Genomic DNA, 17452 nt, shown 5'->3' on the forward strand with positions numbered 1-17452 from the left:
CTGCTGATCAAAGCACCGTCCAGAGAGAAGTTGTTGCACAGCATTGCCCTGTCGACTCGCCCACTCCAGGATCATGGGTGGATTCAGAACCTGCCGAAATGTCACCTGGACCCAACTAGGAGACTTCTGTTCTTGGGAACGATACTGGATATAGAGGAAAAGAAAGTGTTTCTTCCGATGGAAAAGGCATTGGTAATCCAGTCGATGGTTCGGGACGTCCTGAAACCGTCCTGGATATCAGTGCATATTTGCATCTGCCTCCTAGGAAAGATGGTAGCCTCTTACGAGGCACTACAGTATGGAAGGTTTCACACAAGGCCCTTCCAGCTGGATCTGTTGGACAGGTGGTCCGGATCGCATCTTCACATGCACCAGAGGATACGTATGTCGCCAAAAGCCAGGATCTCCCTTCTGTGGTGGCTTCAGACGTCTCGCCTGACCGAGGGTCACCGGTTCGGAATTCAAAATTGGATTCTGCTAACTACCGACGCAAGCCTCAGAGGTTGGGGAGCAGTTACCCAAGGGGAACAGTTCCAAGGAAAATGGTCAAGTCAGGAGGCCATTCTTCCGATCAACATTCTGGAACTAAGGGCCATATACAACGCCCTTCTTCAGGCGTCACATCTTCTTCAAGATCAAGCCATTCAGGTTCAGTCGGACAACGTGACGGCTGTAACGTACATAAACCGACAGGGAGGAACGAAGAGCAGAGCTGCGATGTCAGAGGTAACAAAAATTCTTCTCTGGGCAGAAAGACACGCGGTGGCATTGTCGGCAATCTTCATTCCGGGAGTAGACAACTGGGAAGCGGACTTTCTCAGCAGGCATGACCTCCACCCAGGAGAGTGGGTCCTTCACCCACAGATGTTCGAGTCCTTAACACGTCGGTGGGGAATTCCGCAGACCTAATGTCCTCTCGTCTCACCAAGAAGCTAAAGTGCTATTGTTCCAGGTCGAGGGACCAACAAGATGTGGCGGTGGACGCTCTGGTGACTCCATGGCTTTACCAGATGGTTTGTGTTCCCACCTCTGCCACTGATCCCAAAAATTCTCAAAAGAATAAAAAGGGAAAAGGTTCATGCAATTCTCATTGCTCAAGATTGACCGAGAAGGGCCTGGTACGCGGATCCATTGGGGTTGCTCCTGGAGGACCAGTGGCCTCTACCTCTGCGAGAGGATCTTCTGTAGCAGGGGCCATTCGTCTATCAAGACTTACCGCGGCTACGTTTGACGGCATGGAAGTTGAGCGTCCGATTTTAGCCCGGAAAGGCATTCCGAACAAGGTTATACCGACCCTGATCCAAGTTAGGAAAGGGGTAACGTCTAAACATTCCCACCGTATTTGGAAAAAATATCTCGTGGTGTGAAAACAGGAAATTTCCTGCACTGGAATTTCAACTGGGACGTTTTCTCCTTTTTCTACAGTCGGGTGTGGATGTGGGCCTACGTTTGAGCTCCTTGAAAGTCCAGATTTCGGCCTTGTCCATTTTCTTCCAGAAACAGTTGACTTCCCTTCCTGAGGTTCAGACGTTCTTGAAGGGTGTTCTATACATCCAACCGCCCTTTGTGCCTCCTACGGCACCTTGGGATCTTAACGTGGTGTTGCGTCTTCTGCAGTCGGACTGGTTTGAACCTTTACAGGAGGCTGACGTTAAGTTTCTTATGTGGAAGACTGTTAAACACTGTTGGCCTTGGCTTCCGCAAGGCGTGTGTCAGAACTGGGGGCGTTGTCTCACAAAAGCCCCTATTTGATTTTTCATGAAGATAAAGCTGAACTCAGAACTTGTCAGCAATTTCTTCCTAAGGTGGTGTCTGCGTTTCGTATCAACCAACCTATTGTGGTTCCGGTGTTTATGGACACCTCTGCTACCTCTAAATCCCGGGATGTGGTGAGGGCTTTGAGGATTTATGTGAAGAGGACGGCTCGTCACAGAAAATCTGACTCGCTGTTTGTTCTCTATGATCCTCAAAAAATTGGGTGTCCTGCTTCAAAGCAGTCTATTGCTCGCTGGATCAGGCTTACTATCCAGCAGGTTTATTCATTGGCAGGATTGTCGGTTCCTAAAGTACAGGCCCACTCTGCTAGGTCAGTGGGTTCTTCCTGGGCGGCTGCCCGGGGTGTCTCTGCTTTACAGCTCTGCCGAGCGGCTACTTGGTCAGGTACGAACACGTTTGCTAAGTTCTACAAGTTCGATACTTTGGCCTCTGAGGAACTTCAGTTTGGTCAATCAGTTCTGCAGGAACCTCAGCACTCTCCCACCCGATTTGGGAGCTTTGGTACATCCCCATGGTACTAATGTGGACCCCAGTATCCTCTAGGACGTAAGCGAAAATAGGATTTTAATTACCTACGGGTAAATCCTTTTCTCGTAGTCCGTAGAGGATACTGGGCGCCCGCCCGCTGCTTCGTTTCTGCACTGTTACTTGGTTAAGTATTGTTATTGGTTCAGCTGTTGCTGTTCCTATTCAAGTTTGTTTCACATGACTTTCCTCTTGTTTGTGTGTTCTGGTTCGAATTTCACCACTGTTCAGTTAAATCCTTCTCTCGAAGTATGTCCGTCTCCTCGGGCACAGTTTCTAGTCTGGTAGGAGGGACATAGAGGGTGGAGCCAACCCACACTATTAGTTTCTTAAAGTGCCCATGGCACCTAGTGGACCCGTCTATACACCATGGTACTAATGTGGACCCCAGTATCCTTTACGGACTACGAGAAAAGGATTTACCGTAGGTAATTAAAATCCTATTTTCATTTACACAGTGCAAGTAAATAGATGTTATATTATACAGGTTGAGTATCCCTTATCCAAAATGCTTGGGACCAGAGGTATTTTGGATATGGGATTTTTCCGTATTTTGGAATAATTGCATACCATAATGAGATATCACGGTGATAGGACCTAAATCTAAGCACAGAATGCATTTTTGTTACATAAACACCTTATACACACAGCCTGAAGGTAATTTTAGCCAATATTTTTTATAACTTTGTGTATTAAACAAAGTTTGTGTACATTCACACAATTCATTTATGTTTCATATACACCTTATACACACAGCCTGAAGGTCATTTAATACAATATTTTTAATAACTTTGTGTATTAAATAAAGTTTGTGTGCATTGAGCCATCAAAAACAAAGGTTTCACTATCTCAGTCTCACTCAAAAAATTCTGTATTTCGGAATATTCCGTATTTCGGAATATTTGGATATGGGATACTCAACCTGTAATGGTAAATATCATTATTTCAGTAGTTGTCACCTTTATTTTCAGCTTGTGTTAATGTGACTACAAGTGACATACAATAGTGATATGGAAATGTTTCTGATTGCAGGTGCTTACTATACGGATGCTGCATGAGAAGCTGGCTCACTTCTTACCCTCTAGTGATGATCACCAGCGATATGAGAAAGTGTTTGAACCCTTTGCTGGATTGAATCCTGTACACTACAACCCGTATACAGAGGTAGCCACTGACTTCTGCCAGCGTGGGGTCTGACCAATAGCAGCTTGATGCTAATAATGATCTATGTTCTTTTCCAGCCTCTATGGAGAGCTGCTGTCTCCCAGTACGAGAGAATCATTGAACCTGCAGAGGAGAAAATAGCAAACAAGCTAAAATCCTACTTCTCTGAGATCCAAGACAGTCCGCAGCAGGTAGATGCACGGGGGAAATGTCTAATTATAGGAGTAGGAACAGTCCATAGTCCTGCCCCCAAATGGGAAGATTTGTTATGTGGAATTACATTATTGAAATGAAAACCAAGTGGACGTAGTTGGTGCAGTTCCACACGTCACCACACGGGATATGTTCAGCCTACTGGCGTTCGGGATGCCGACACTGGTCACAATGCCGACGCCGGAAACCTGACTGTCGGCATCCTGAACGTAAGTGTGCCAGGGATGGTTAGGGTTAGGCTGCGGTGGAGAGGGTTAGGGTTAGGCTGCAGGTAGGGAGGGTTAGGGGGGTAGGGGAAGAGAGATAGAATACTTACATTACAGGTGTCGGGATTCTGCACGTTGGGATGCTGCTGTCGGTTTTCTGACTGCCGACATCCCGTACCTATCCCCAGCACTCTGCCCTTCCACATGCAGACTGTCAGAAAAGTTCTGGGCCTATGTCTGAGTGGCAGGCAGGTGTGATGGCGGGTGCATCTAGCGAGCGCATGGCATCGCAAACAGGGAGAAAAAGGATTGTCTTATATGGCGCACAAATTGTATATAAAATATAACTTTTAATAAATCTCAATAAAATATATCCAGCAAAATAGGATTAAAAGACAGTGTACATAAAAACACTAAAGTACAAATTGTGTTAATTGGGAATTGGAACCAAAAACTCACTGTGTGTTAGTTTCGTGTACAAAAATATAGTAATTTTTTATACAATAAATATATATTAGCGTGAGTGTGTAAATATATATATATATATATATATATATATATATATATATATATTATAATATCATTTACCATAGTACTATACTTGTTTTATGTTTAAGCTTCTGCAAGCTTTTCAAAAACACAAGGAGCTGGTGAAAAGGCCGAGTGTCCGGAAACTGCTGATTCTAGAAAGGGAAACTCTGCTTGCAAGGCTCCAGGATTACATAAAAGGTAATGAATTGTGTATCGGCTAAATCACCTTATATATTTACAGTCATGTACTGTAAATTTATTTACCAAAGATTATAGGCTCATACACAAGGGGAGATTCTCCCAGAGATGTGTGCTGAGCGATCTAGCACAGAATGCTCAGCACATGTCTCCCCCGCTCAGCACACAGCGCGATGTGTGCTGAGCGAGGGTGGGGGACACGCTCATTTCACTCAGTGGTGAAATGAGCAATCTAGCACCTAGCATCGTGCCTGCATGCAGGCCAATCTAGCACCGGGGATAGCGACGTGCGGAGCCAGGCATCGCTATCGCCAGAGCCGGCACTACCCACTCAGCAAAGGGATGCAGAGCAGGTAGGCGCCGGCCTGGAGAGGCGCTGACCCCGCTCTGCATCCCTCCTTCTATACATAACTGTTTCTGCCTGATGCTGCTGCGCCTGTCACACAGGCAGCAGCACCAGTAGCTGTATGAACCACAGCATATACTAAAAATAATAAAGTGGTCACCAGTTATAGAACAGTGGGCAAACCAAACCCCCCACCCCAGTGTAATAGCAGCAAACTCCACCGCCTTTCGCTCCGCCTCATCTAGCTGCTGCGTCTGGCCCCTCCCCGGCTTCCAGGAAGCCCCCAGCTGCGGGCGGAAATGCGCTCTTGTGGTCCTCAGCTTCGTGGCCGCCAAGGACACAGACAGAAACTCTGCATCCTGGCTCTGAGTTAATCTGCACAGCAGGTGAGGTCACTGGGCGGAGGGAGGGAACGGGGGCACCCAGAAGTCCAGTACCCGGCAGGTACCACTCCAGTCTCCATTACATTGATAATTGTGAGGGGAGCGGATCCCCCGCCCTCTTGTTACTGTGTCACCCCCCTTCCTCTCTGTGTTCTGTCCCAGCCTTGGGTCTTTCCCTCCCCCCTCCAGTGTCCTGTTAAAGTCACTGTCACCTTTCACCCCCTCCCCCCCATCCTTTCACTGTGTCACCCTCCCATGTCCTGTCACGGTGCTCCCCCCCCCCCCCCCCTTCCCCCTGTCCTGTCACGGTGCCCCCCCCCCCCGTGTCCTTTCACGGTGCCCCCTCCCCCCCATGTGTCCTGTCACGGTGCCACCCCCCCGTGTCCTGTCACTGTCACCTCCCCGTGTCCTGTCACTGTGTCGCCTCCCCGTGTCCTGTCACTGTGTCGCCTCCCCGTGTCCTGTCACTGTGTCACCCCCCCGTGTCCTGTCACTGGGCCCCCCCCCCCCCGTGTCCTGTCACTGTGTCACCTCCCCGTGTCCTGTCACTGTGTCGCCTCCCCGTGTCCTGTCACTGTGTCACCCCCCCGTGTCCTGTCACTGGGCCCCCCCCCCCCCCCCCCCGTGTCCTGTCACTGTGTCCCCCCCCGTGCCCTGTCACAGTGTCCCCCCCCGTGCCCTGTCACAGTGTCCCCCCCCGTGCCCTGTCACAGTGTCCCCCCCCGTGCCCTGTCAGTGTCCCCCCCCGTGCCCTGTCACAGTGTCCCCCCCCCCCCCCCCCCGTGCCCTGCCACAGTGTCCCCCCCCCCCGTGCCCTGCCACAGTGTCCCCCCCCCGTGTCCTGTCACTGTGTCACCCCATGATCAGGCATGTCAAACTCATGGTCATCCAGCTGTTGTGAAACTACATGTCCCAGCATGCTTTACCAGCTGATCAGTGGAAGATGTGCTGGCAAAGCATGCTGGAACTTGTAGTTTTACAACAGCTGGAGGGCCACGAGTTTGACATGCCTGATCATGATGATCATGACAATAGTAATTTTCAAATTCAGGATTTTGGTACTTACCGATAAATCCCTTTCTCCGATTCCACAGGGGACACTGGAGCGCAGTTACAATGGGGAAATAGTAGGCAGTAACTGGGAGCTGGCACTTTAAAACTCTAACACTGTGGCTAGCTCCTCCCCTACTATGTCCCCCCTCCAAGCCAGTCTACGTAAAACTGTGCCCGAGGAGAGCTGGAATAGACAAACGTTAAAGTAGAGGAGGTTAACGAAGCCATGTAAACCAGGATAATATGAAACAAAACTGGAAACCTTTCTGAAAAAAAGGTTAACCTGAACCAAACAAGCAGTCACATAGTGACCTGCAAACCGTTAAGCGAAAAAAAAGGAGGAAACAGCGCTGGGTAGGCGTCCAGTGTCCCCTGTGGAATCGGAGAAAGGGATTTATCGGTAAGTACCAAAATCCTGATTTCTCCTTCATCCACTAGGGGACACTGGAGGGCAGTTACAATGGGGACGTCCCAGAGCTTCCAAGACGGGAGGGAGAGCGCTGAGAGTCCTGTAAAACCACTCGACCAAACTGCGATGCAAAGGCCGCAAAAGTGTCAGACCTGTAAAATTCGACAAACGTATGTCGGCCCGACCAAGTAGCCGCCCGACATAAAGTAGTCATGGAGACCTCGCGGGCAGCCGCCCACGAGGGCCCCACAGAGCGCTTAGAGTGCGCTGAAATTGAAGATGGAGGTTCCCGAGAAGCTGCCAAATAAGCCTGTCTGATGGTCAGCCGAATCCATCGGGACAAAGTTTGCTTAGAAGCCGGCCAACCACGGCGGGCAGCATCATATGGAACAAATAAAGAGTCTGACTTCCGAATAGCCGAAGTCCTATCCACATAGATCTTGAGCGCCCTGACAACGTCCAACGATCTCGAATCCGGAGAGTCCACCAAGAGGGCCGGAACCACAAGTGGCTGATTGATGTGAAAATCGGACACCACCTTAGGTAGAAAAGACATGCGAGTACGGAGCTCGGCCCTATCTGAATGAAATACCAGGTAAGGAGGTCGACAAGAGAGAGCCCCAAGTTCCGACACCCGTCTGGCCAAAGCCAGAGCCAGGAGAAGGACCACCTTCCAGATGAGATATTTCATCTCCACCGACTCCAGAGGCTCAAACAACGAAGACTGCAGAAAAGAGAGGACCAGATTGAGGTCCTATGGTGCTGTTGGAGGGCGAAAGGGAGGCTGTATTCGAAGAACCCCCTGAAAGAAAGTCCGGCAGCAAGGCTAACTTTTTCTGGAAGAAAACCAAAAGAGCAGAGACCTGCACTTTTAGTGAAACCAGTCTTAAGCCTGCCGAGAAACCCGCCTGCAAAAAACTAAAAAGGCAGGCTAAGCGAAAAACTGAAGGAGAAAACCCTCAACGTTCACACCAGGCCACATAGGCCTTCCAGATGCGGTAGTAGTGAGACGATGTGACTGACTTTCTAGCCTGGAGCATAGTAGGTATAACCGTACGAGGAATCCCCTTCCTTTTCAAGATGGCCTTCTCAACAGCCACGCCGTCAAATGTAGCCTGCGTAAGTCTGTATAACGAAAAGGACCCTGTTGTAGCAGATCGTCCCGTAGTGGCAGGGGCCAAGGCTCATCTGCTGTAGGGTGGAGTACCAAGCCCTGCGCGGCCAATCTGGAGCCACCAGGAGGACCAGAGCGTCTTCTCTCCTGATGCGTTGCAGAACCCGAAGCAACAACGGGAAAGGAGGAAAGAGGTAAACGAACCGGAAATTCCAAGGAGCTGTGAGGGCATCCACACCGCCGCCGCCGGGTCCCTCGTCCGAGAGTAAAACAGAGGCAATTGATGGTTCAGGCGGGACGCCATGAGGTCTATCTGTGGTTTTCCCCACCGGCGGACCAGCTGACAAAACAACTGGGGGTGGAGTGCCCACTCTCCCGGGTGCATGTCCTGTCGGCTGAGATAATCCGCTTCCCAATTGTCCACTCCTGGAATGAATATCGCCGAGAAGGACAGAGCATACTCCTCCGCCCAGAGAAAGATGTTGGTGACCTCCCTCATCGCCGCACGGCTGCGAGTGCCGCCCTGACGGTTGATGTAAGCTACCGTCGTGGCGTTGTCGGACTGAACTCTGACCGCTCGACCGCGCAGCAGGTGATGTGCCTGAAGTAGTGCGTTGTATACCGCCCGTAGTTCGAGAATCTTTATGGGGAGAGCGGATTCCTGAATCGACCAGCGCCCCTGATGAGTCCGTGGTGAGGAAAGTCCAGTCCCAAACGCCTAACCTCCTTCCTTCCAACAGATGCGTCGACTGGAGCCACCAGATAAGCGACGACCGTGCCTTTGGAGACAGCGATGAAGGAATAGATGAGATCCTGACCACTGATGTAGAAGACACAGCTGGAACGGTCGACAGTGAAAGCGACCGTATGGATGAGCTTCGAACGCTGCTACCATCTTTCCCAGAAGGCGAATGCACAAATACACTGACACCCGGCGGTGTTGAAGCACCGACCTCACCAGCGTCTGAAGAGACAGGATCTTGTCCTGAGGAAGGAAAACCTTCTGACAGACCGTGTCGAGAATCATCCCCAAAAACAGCAACCGTTGTGAGGGGTATAAGTGAGACTTCGGGAAGTTCAGGAACCACCCGTGCAGAATCAGAAGGTCCTGCGTTATCCGGATATTCTGAAGTAACAGGTCTGCCGAGCGTGCCTTTATTAGCAGATCGTGCAGATAGGGGACAATCGTCACACCCTGCTTCCGAAGTAGGGCCATCATGACCGCCATGACCTTTGTGAACACTCTGGGAGCAGAAGAGAGACCGAACGGAAGGGCCTGGAACTGGAAATGAGCGTCCTGTATCGCGAACCGGAGAAAAGCCTGATGAGGAGGCCAAATGGGAACATGTAAATATGCATCCTTGATGTCTAATGACGCCAGAAACTCGTTTTGCTATAACCCCGCAATAACAGACTGGAGGTACTCCATCTTGAACTTGAATACCCTCAAATACGGATTGAGATCCTTCAAGTTCAGGATTGGCCTGACCGAGCCGTCCGGCTTCGGTACGAGAAACAAGCTTGAGTAATAGCCCTGTTTCCGATGATGAGAGGGAACAGGGATCAGTACCTTTGTGGATAGAAGCTTCTGGACCGCTGCCTGCAAGGCAACTCTCCTGTCTTCGGAGACTGGTAAACCTGTGGTGAAGAAACGCTGAGGCGGTCGGGCTTGAAAATCGAGCTTGTAACTGCAAATGACGAGATACCTGACCCAAGCATCTGGACAGGACTGTACCCAGACCTCCCTGAAGTCCCACAGACGGTAGTAGCGGTGGAGGACTCTGACTGGGTTGAGGCTGTGGAACATCTGCCTCTACCTCTATGGCCACGGGAGGTGGAAGCTCCTCCCCTGGCCTGGCCTCGAAACCTGGAAGGGGCACGAAAGGATCGAAAGGAGGGACCCCTATATGGCCTGCGAGAGGCTGGAGCAGCAGAAGGAAGATAAGTCGACTTAACTCCAGTGGCCTGAGAAATCTAGGCATCCAGATTACCAAACAGGACCTCTCCCATAAAGTGCAACGCTTCTGCTGCCCTTTTGGACTCCGCATCCGCCTGCCACTGCCGCAGCCAGAGAGCTCTGCGGGCCGAAATTGCCAAAGCGGAAATCCTAGCACCGAGAATACAGATGTCCTTGGAAGCCTCGCAAAGATAAAGGGCTGATTCATGGATGTGTTGCGCCAACTGTATCAGTTGATCCGCCGGCAAATCATCACGAATTCCAGAGGACAATTGCTCCGCCCAAGTTTCCATCGCCTTGTTGACCCAACAACCAACCTGCACCGGACAATGTAATACCCCTGCCGCCGAGTAAATAGTCTTCAAGGTGGATTCCAACTTTCGCGTTTAAATTGTGAACTGAGAGTGGGGGGATCAGGAGTGACCGGAGAGTAGATCTGGGAGCGCGGAGCGGATAGCGGGAAGTCTCCCCTTGATGTGAGCCGCCTGAGATCGCGGCTTGCTTCTCTTAGCTAAAGTATTTGAGCTGTGCACTGTATCCCAGTAGGTTGCTTAACAGCAGAGCTACGGCAACTGAATATTTCTAAGTTCACAGCGAGACTGCTATTAATAGTACAAGCTCCTTCTACTCACCGCTGCTGCTTTCTGATGGAGTGGCCCCGACACGCGCCGCACGCAGCGGTGTCTGGCCACCATACTTACCCCTGCCGTTCTGACGGAATCTTCTGCTGATGGAGCGGCCCCGACATGCGCCGCACTCAGCGGTGTCCTGCCAGCTCCGTAGAGCTCAGTGTCTCCTTCAGCCGGGGACCATCCCGAGCCGCACACAGCTGCGATGGGACCCCGCCGGCCACTCCCGCGGTGCAGACTGGCAGTGGCAGAACTGCCAGTCTGTGAAGAATTAAGAATTTTTTATTTTTTATTTTAAAGAGAAAACCCAAGAGTGACCAGCTCCCTTGGGCACAAAACAAAGACTGGCTTGGAGGGGGGACATAGTAGGGGAGGAGCTAGCCACAGTGTTAGAGTTTTAAAGTGCTAGCTCCCAGTTACTGCCTACTATTTCCCCATTGTAACTGCGCTCCAGTGTCCCCTAGTGGATGAAGGAGAAAGATGTAGACATTCTCTCCAATTGGCCACTGGATGGCAGCAGAGCGCAATGGTCGTTTGTTCAGAAGAACTTGTTTAATAAAACCGTTAAAAATAAAGTGAAGATATTCTTTACCCATTTAATAAAATGTATTTCCAATGCCCAGCTGCCAGTAATATGAAGACATGCGGCCTAACATCTATTCACTATTCTTGTAACTCGCCAGTAATGTCCCTGGCCTGTTGCAATATATGTTCAGAAATATTATGCATCCTAGAGTGGACACTTGAAAAATAGGCTGCTAGACCCGTATCACAGGTATTGTACTTTCTCTGACGTCCTAGTGGATGCTGGGAACTCCGTAAGGACCATGGGGAATAGCGGCTCCGCAGGAGACTGGGCACAAAAAGTAAAAGCTTTAGACTAGCTGGTGTGCACTGGCTCCTCCCCCTATGACCCTCCTCCAAGCCTCAGTTAGATTTTTGTGCCCGAACGAGAAGGGTGCAAGCTAGGTGGCTCTCCTGAGCTGCTTAGAAGTAAAAGTTTAAATAGGTTTTTTATTTTCAGTGAGTCCTGCTGGCAACAGGCTCACTGCATCGTGGGACTAAGGGGAGAAGAAGCGAACTCACCTGACTGCAGAGTGGATTGGGCTTCTTGGCTACTGGACATTAGCTCCAGAGGGACGATCACATGTTCAGCCTGGATGGGTCCCGGAGCCGCGCCGCCGGCCCCCTTACAGAGCCAGAAGAGCGAAGAGGTCCGGAGAAAGCGGCGGCAGAAGACGTTCCTGTCTTCAAATAAGGTAGCGCACAGCACTGCAGCTGTGCGCCATTGCTCTCAGCACACTTCACACTCCGGTCACTGAGGGTGCAGGGCGCTGGGGGGGAGCGCCCTGAGACGCAATAAAAATGAGATAAAAACCTTATATGGCTAAATAAAATGCATCACATATAGCTCCTGGGCTATATGGATGCATTTATCCCCTGCCAGTTTCCTGAAAAAAGCGGGAGAAAAGGCCGCCGTGAAGGGGGCGGAGCCTTTCTCCTCAGCACACAAGCGCCATTTTCTTTCACAGCTCCGCTGGAAGGACGGCTCCCTGACTCTCCCCTGCAGTCCTGCACTACAGAAACAGGGTAAAACAGAGAGGGGGGCACTATTGGCAGCTAATATATAAATACAGCAGCTATAACAGGGAGTAACACTTATATAAGGTTATCCCTGTATATATATAGCACTCTGGTGTGTGCTGGCAAACTCTCCCTCTGTCTCCCCAAAGGGCTAGTGGGGTCCTGTCCTCTATCAGAGCATTCCCTGTGTGTGTGCTGGGTGTCGGTACGATTGTGTCGACATGTATGAGGAGGAAAATGATGTGGAAGCAGAGCAATTGCCTGTGTTAGTGATGTCACCCCCTAGGGAGTTGACACCTGACTGGATGGTAGTAATTAAAGAATTACGTGACAATGTCAGCACTTTGCAAAAAACTGTTGACGACATGAGACAGCCGACAAATCAATTAGTGCCTGTTCAGGCGTCTCAGACACCGTCAGGGGCGCTAAAACGCCCGTTACCTCAGATGGTCGACACAGACCCTGACACGGATACTGAATCCAGTGTCGACGGTGACGAGACAAACGTAATGTCCAGTAGGGCCACACGTTACATGATCACGGCAATGAAGGAGGCATTGCACATTTCTGACACTACAAGTACCACAAAAAAGGGTATTATGTGGGGTGTGAAAAAACTACCTGTGGTTTTTCCTGAGTCAGATGAATTAAATGAGGTGTGTGATAAAGCGTGGGTTTCCCCCGATAAAAAACTGCTGATTTCTAATAAATTATTGGCACTATACCCTTTCCCGCCAGAGGTTAGGGCACGTTGGGAAACACCCCCTAGGGTAGATAAGGCGCTCACACACTTATCAAAACAAGTGGCGTTGCCGTCTCCTGATACGGCCGCTCTCAAGGAACCAGCTGATAGAAGGCTGGAAAATATCTTAAAAGGTATATACACACATACCGGTGTTATACTGCGACCAGCGATCGCCTCAGCCTGGATGTGCAGCGCTGGAGTGGCTTGGTCGGATTCCCTGACTGAAAATATTGATACCCTGGATAGGGACAGTATATTGTTAACTATAGAGCATTTAAAGGATGCATTACTATATATGCGAGATGCACAGAGGGATATTTGCACCCTGGCATCTAGAGTAAGTGCGATGTCCATTTCTGCCAGAAGAACGTTATGGACGCGACAGTGGTCAGGTGATGCGGATTCCAAACGACATATGGAAGTATTGCCGTATAAAGGGGAGGAGTTATTTGGGGTCGGTCTATCGGACCTGGTGGCCAAAGCAACGGCTGGAAAATCCACCTTTTTACCCCAGGTCACCTCTCAGCAGAAAAAGACACCGTCTTTTCAAACCCAGTCCTTTCGTCCCTATAAGGGCAAGAGGGAAAAAGGCCGCTCGTTCCTGCCCCGGGGCAGAGGAAGGGGAAAAAGACTGCACCATGCAGCCTCTTCCCAAGAGCAGAAGCCCTCCCCCGCTTCTGCCAAGTCCTCAGCATGACGCTGGGGCTCTGCAAGCAGACTCGGGCACGGTGGGGGGCCGTCTCAAGAATTTCAGCGCGCAGTGGGCTCACTCGCAAGTGGACCCCTGGATCCTGCAGGTAGTATCACAGGGGTACAAATTGGAATTCGAGACGTCTCCCCCTCGCCGGTTCCTGAAGTCTGCTCTACCAACGTCTCCCTCCGACAGGGAGGCAGTATTGGAAGCTATTCACAAGCTGTATTCCCAGCAGGTGATGATCAAGGTACCCCTCCTACAACAGGGAAAGGGGTATTATTCCACGCTGTTTGTGGTACCGAAGCCGGACGGCTCGGTGAGACCAATTTTAAATCTAAAATCTTTGAACACTTACATAAAAAGGTTCAAATTCAAGATGGAGTCACTCAGAGCAGTGATAGCGAACCTGGAAGAAGGGGACTATATGGTATCTCTAGACATCAAAGATGCTTATCTCCATGTCCCAATCTACCCTTCTCACCAAGGGTACCTCAGGTTTGTGATACAAAACTGTCATTATCAGTTTCAGACGCTGCCGTTTGGATTGTCCACGGCACCACGGGTCTTTACCAAGGTAATGGCCGAAATGATGATTCTTCTTCGAAGAAAAGGCGTATTAATTATCCCTTACTTGGACGATCTCCTGATAAGGGCAAGGTCCAGGGAACAGTTAGAGGTCGGAGTAGCACTATCTCAGGTAGTGCTACGTCAGCACGGGTGGATTCTAAATATCCCAAAATCACAGCTGATTCCAACAACACGTCTACTGTTCCTAGGGATGATTCTGGACACAGTCCAGAAAAAGGTGTTTCTCCCGGAGGAGAAGGCCAGGGAGTTATCCGAGCTAGTCAGGAACCTCCTAAAACCAGGACAAGTGTCGGTGCATCAGTGCACGAGAGTCCTGGGAAAAATGGTGGCTTCTTACGAAGCGATTCCATTCGGAAGATTCCATGCAAGAACTTTTCAGTGGGATCTGCTGGAAGTCACACAGGGAAGAAATTTCCAGGGCTTGTGGTCAAGCATGGAAACGTCTCTTCACATAAATATCCTAGAGCTAAGGGCCATTTACAATGCCCTAAGTCAAGCAAGGCCTCTGCTTCAGGGTCAACCGGTATTGATCCAGTCGGACAACATCACGGCTGTCGCCCACGTAAACAGACAGGGGGGCACAAGAAGCAGGAGGGCAATGGCAGAAGCTGCAAGGATTCTCCGCTGGGTGGAAAATCATGTGATAGCACTGTCAGCAGTGTTCATTCCGGGAGTGGACAACTGGGAAGCAGACTTCCTCAGCAGACACGACCTCCACACGGGGGAGTGGGGACTTCATCCAGAAGTCTTCCAAGTGATTGTAAACCGTTGGGAAAAACCAAAGGTGGACATGATGGCGTCCCGTCTCAACAAGAAACTGGACAGATATTGCGCCAGGTCAAGGGACCCTCAGGCAACAGCGGTGGACGCTCTGGTAACTCCGTGGGTGTTCCAGTCGGTATATGTGTTCCCTCCTCTTCCTCTCATACCAAAAGTACTGAGAATCATAAGAAGGAGAGGAGTAAGAACGATACTCGTGGCTCCGGATTGGCCAAGAAGAACTTGGTACCCGGAGCTGCAAGAGATGCTCACGGAGGACCCGTGGCCTCTACCTCTAAGGAAGGACCTGCTCCAGCAGGGACCTTGTCTGTTCCAAGACTTACCGCGGCTGCGTTTGACGGCATGGCGGTTGAACGCCGGATCCTGAAGGAAAAAGGCATTCCAGATGAAGTCATCCCTACCCTGATCAAGGCCAGGAAGGATGTAACTGCAAAACATTATCATCGCATTTGGCGAAAATATGTTGCGTGGTGTGAGGCCAAGAAGGCCCCTACGGAGGAATTTCAACTGGGTCGTTTCCTACATTTCCTGCAAGCAGGATTGTCTATGGGTCTAAAATTAGGATCCATTAAGGTTCAAATTTCGGCCCTGTCGATCTTCTTCCAGAAAGAACTGGCTTCAGTGCCTGAAGTTCAGACGTTTGTCAAAGGGGTACTGCATATACAGCCTCCTTTTGTGCCTCCAGTGGCACCTTGGGATCTCAATGTAGTTTTAGGGTTCCTAAAATCACATTGGTTTGAACCACTTGCCACAGTGGATTTGAAATATCTCACATGGAAAGTGGTAATGCTGTTGGCCCTGGCTTCAGCCAGGCGCGTATCAGAATTGGCGGCTTTATCCTATAAAAGCCCTTACCTGATATTTCATTCGGATAGGGTGGAATTGAGGACTCGTCCTCAATTTCTCCCTAAGGTGGTTTCAGCGTTTCACATGAATCAACCTATTGTGGTACCTGTGGCTACTAGGGACTTGGAGGACTCCAAGTTGCTGGACGTAGTCAGGGCCCTGAAAATATATGTTTCCAGGACGGCTGGAGTCAGAAAATCTGACTCGCTGTTTATACTGTATGCACCCAACAAGCTGGGTGCTCCTGCTTCTAAGCAGACGATTGCTCGTTGGATTTGTAGTACAATTCAACTTGCACATTCTGTGGCAGGCCTGCCACAGCCAAAATCTGTAAAAGCCCATTCCACACGGAAGGTGGGCTCATCTTGGGCGGCTGCCGAGCAGCTACTTGGTCAGGGGCAAACACGTTTGCTAAATTCTACAAATTTGATACCCTGGCTGAGGAGGACCTGGAGTTCTCTCATTCGGTGCTGCAGAGTCATCCGCACTCTCCCGCCCGTTTGGGAGCTTTGGTATAATCCCCATGGTCCTTACGGAGTTCCCAGCATCCACTAGGACGTCAGAGAAAATAAGAATTTACTTACCGATAATTCTATTTCTCATAGTCCGTAGTGGATGCTGGGCGCCCATCCCAAGTGCGGATTGTCTGCAATACTTGTATATAGTTATTGTTACAAACAAATCGGGTTGTTTATTGTTGGAAGCCATCTTTTCAGAGGCTCCTACGGTTATCATACTGTTAACTGGGTTCAGATCACGAGTTGTACGGTGTGATTGGTGTGGCTGGTATGAGTCTTACCCGGGATTCAAGATCCTTCCTTATTATGTACGCTCGTCCGGGCACAGTATCTTAACTGAGGCTTGGAGGAGGGTCATAGGGGGAGGAGCCAGTGCACACCAGCTAGTCTAAAGCTTTTACTTTTTGTGCCCAGTCTCCTGCGGAGCCGCTATTCCCCATGGTCCTTACGGAGTTCCCTGCATCCACTACGGACTATGAGAAATAGAATTATCGGTAAGTAAATTCTTATTTTATACAGTACTCTGTATGCACCTTCTCACACAAGCTGTCGCCAACCGTACCAAAGTGAACATCTCTACTGCGGACGCCTAGACTGCCAGAGTGTGTCCAAGATTAGACAGGGTAATGACTTTCCAGTTTTTGAATCTTAAATGACACCCAGTTGCATAGATTATGTACATAGGCTGGTCCGTCTGTGTATTGGGACACTGTGTATTCTAGATTTGTCCTCTGAGCAGCAGTCATATCAGTCAGCTAAAGCGTAGCAGTCGCAGCAACAAAACCAGCATACCTAATTCACCACTGGTGCTATCCTGCCAGCCACCTGTGTCTGATCCCAACATGTTGTGATGGAAAGCTAAGACAAAGACCACGCTGGAAATTGTCTGTACCAGAGGAGCTTATTTGCACAAAAGAGGGAGTGGTTGAACTAAAGCTGAAACTTGCACAGTAACAAATTCAAATCTATTGAACTATTGTTCCATCTTTATTTATATTTATGTGATTTCCAGACATTAACTCGGACTATGAGATGCGCTGCCACGGCTCTCCCGGAGATTCATCAGGGCCTCTAGCAGGCAAGAACCTTCCTGAGGTTGTAAACAATATTGTGTGGGTGCGGCAGCTCCAGCTCAAGGTAGGAAATGTATGGAATGAGCCCCGGAATCTCAGGCGCAGCTTTCATCATCACTG

General features: G+C 50.0%; 1 protein-coding gene across 3 annotated transcripts in view; it reads left to right on the forward strand.

Annotated features, from left to right (window-relative positions):
* The window catches only part of DYNC2H1 (dynein cytoplasmic 2 heavy chain 1), a 1021614-nt gene that overhangs the window by 92186 nt on the left and 911976 nt on the right, over positions 1–17452 (forward strand). For all 3 annotated transcript variants that reach the window (XM_063951545.1, XM_063951543.1, XM_063951544.1), the window contains exons 7-10: positions 3334–3465; positions 3543–3656; positions 4502–4613; positions 17272–17396. In XM_063951545.1, coding sequence (XP_063807615.1) covers positions 3334–3465; positions 3543–3656; positions 4502–4613; positions 17272–17396 — 483 coding nt within the window. The remainder of the gene's footprint in view (positions 1–3333; positions 3466–3542; positions 3657–4501; positions 4614–17271; positions 17397–17452) is intronic.

The sequence above is a fragment of the Pseudophryne corroboree genome, chromosome 2 (assembly GCF_028390025.1).
Source record: "Pseudophryne corroboree isolate aPseCor3 chromosome 2, aPseCor3.hap2, whole genome shotgun sequence".
In the NCBI taxonomy this organism is placed as follows: Eukaryota; Metazoa; Chordata; class Amphibia; order Anura; family Myobatrachidae; genus Pseudophryne; species Pseudophryne corroboree.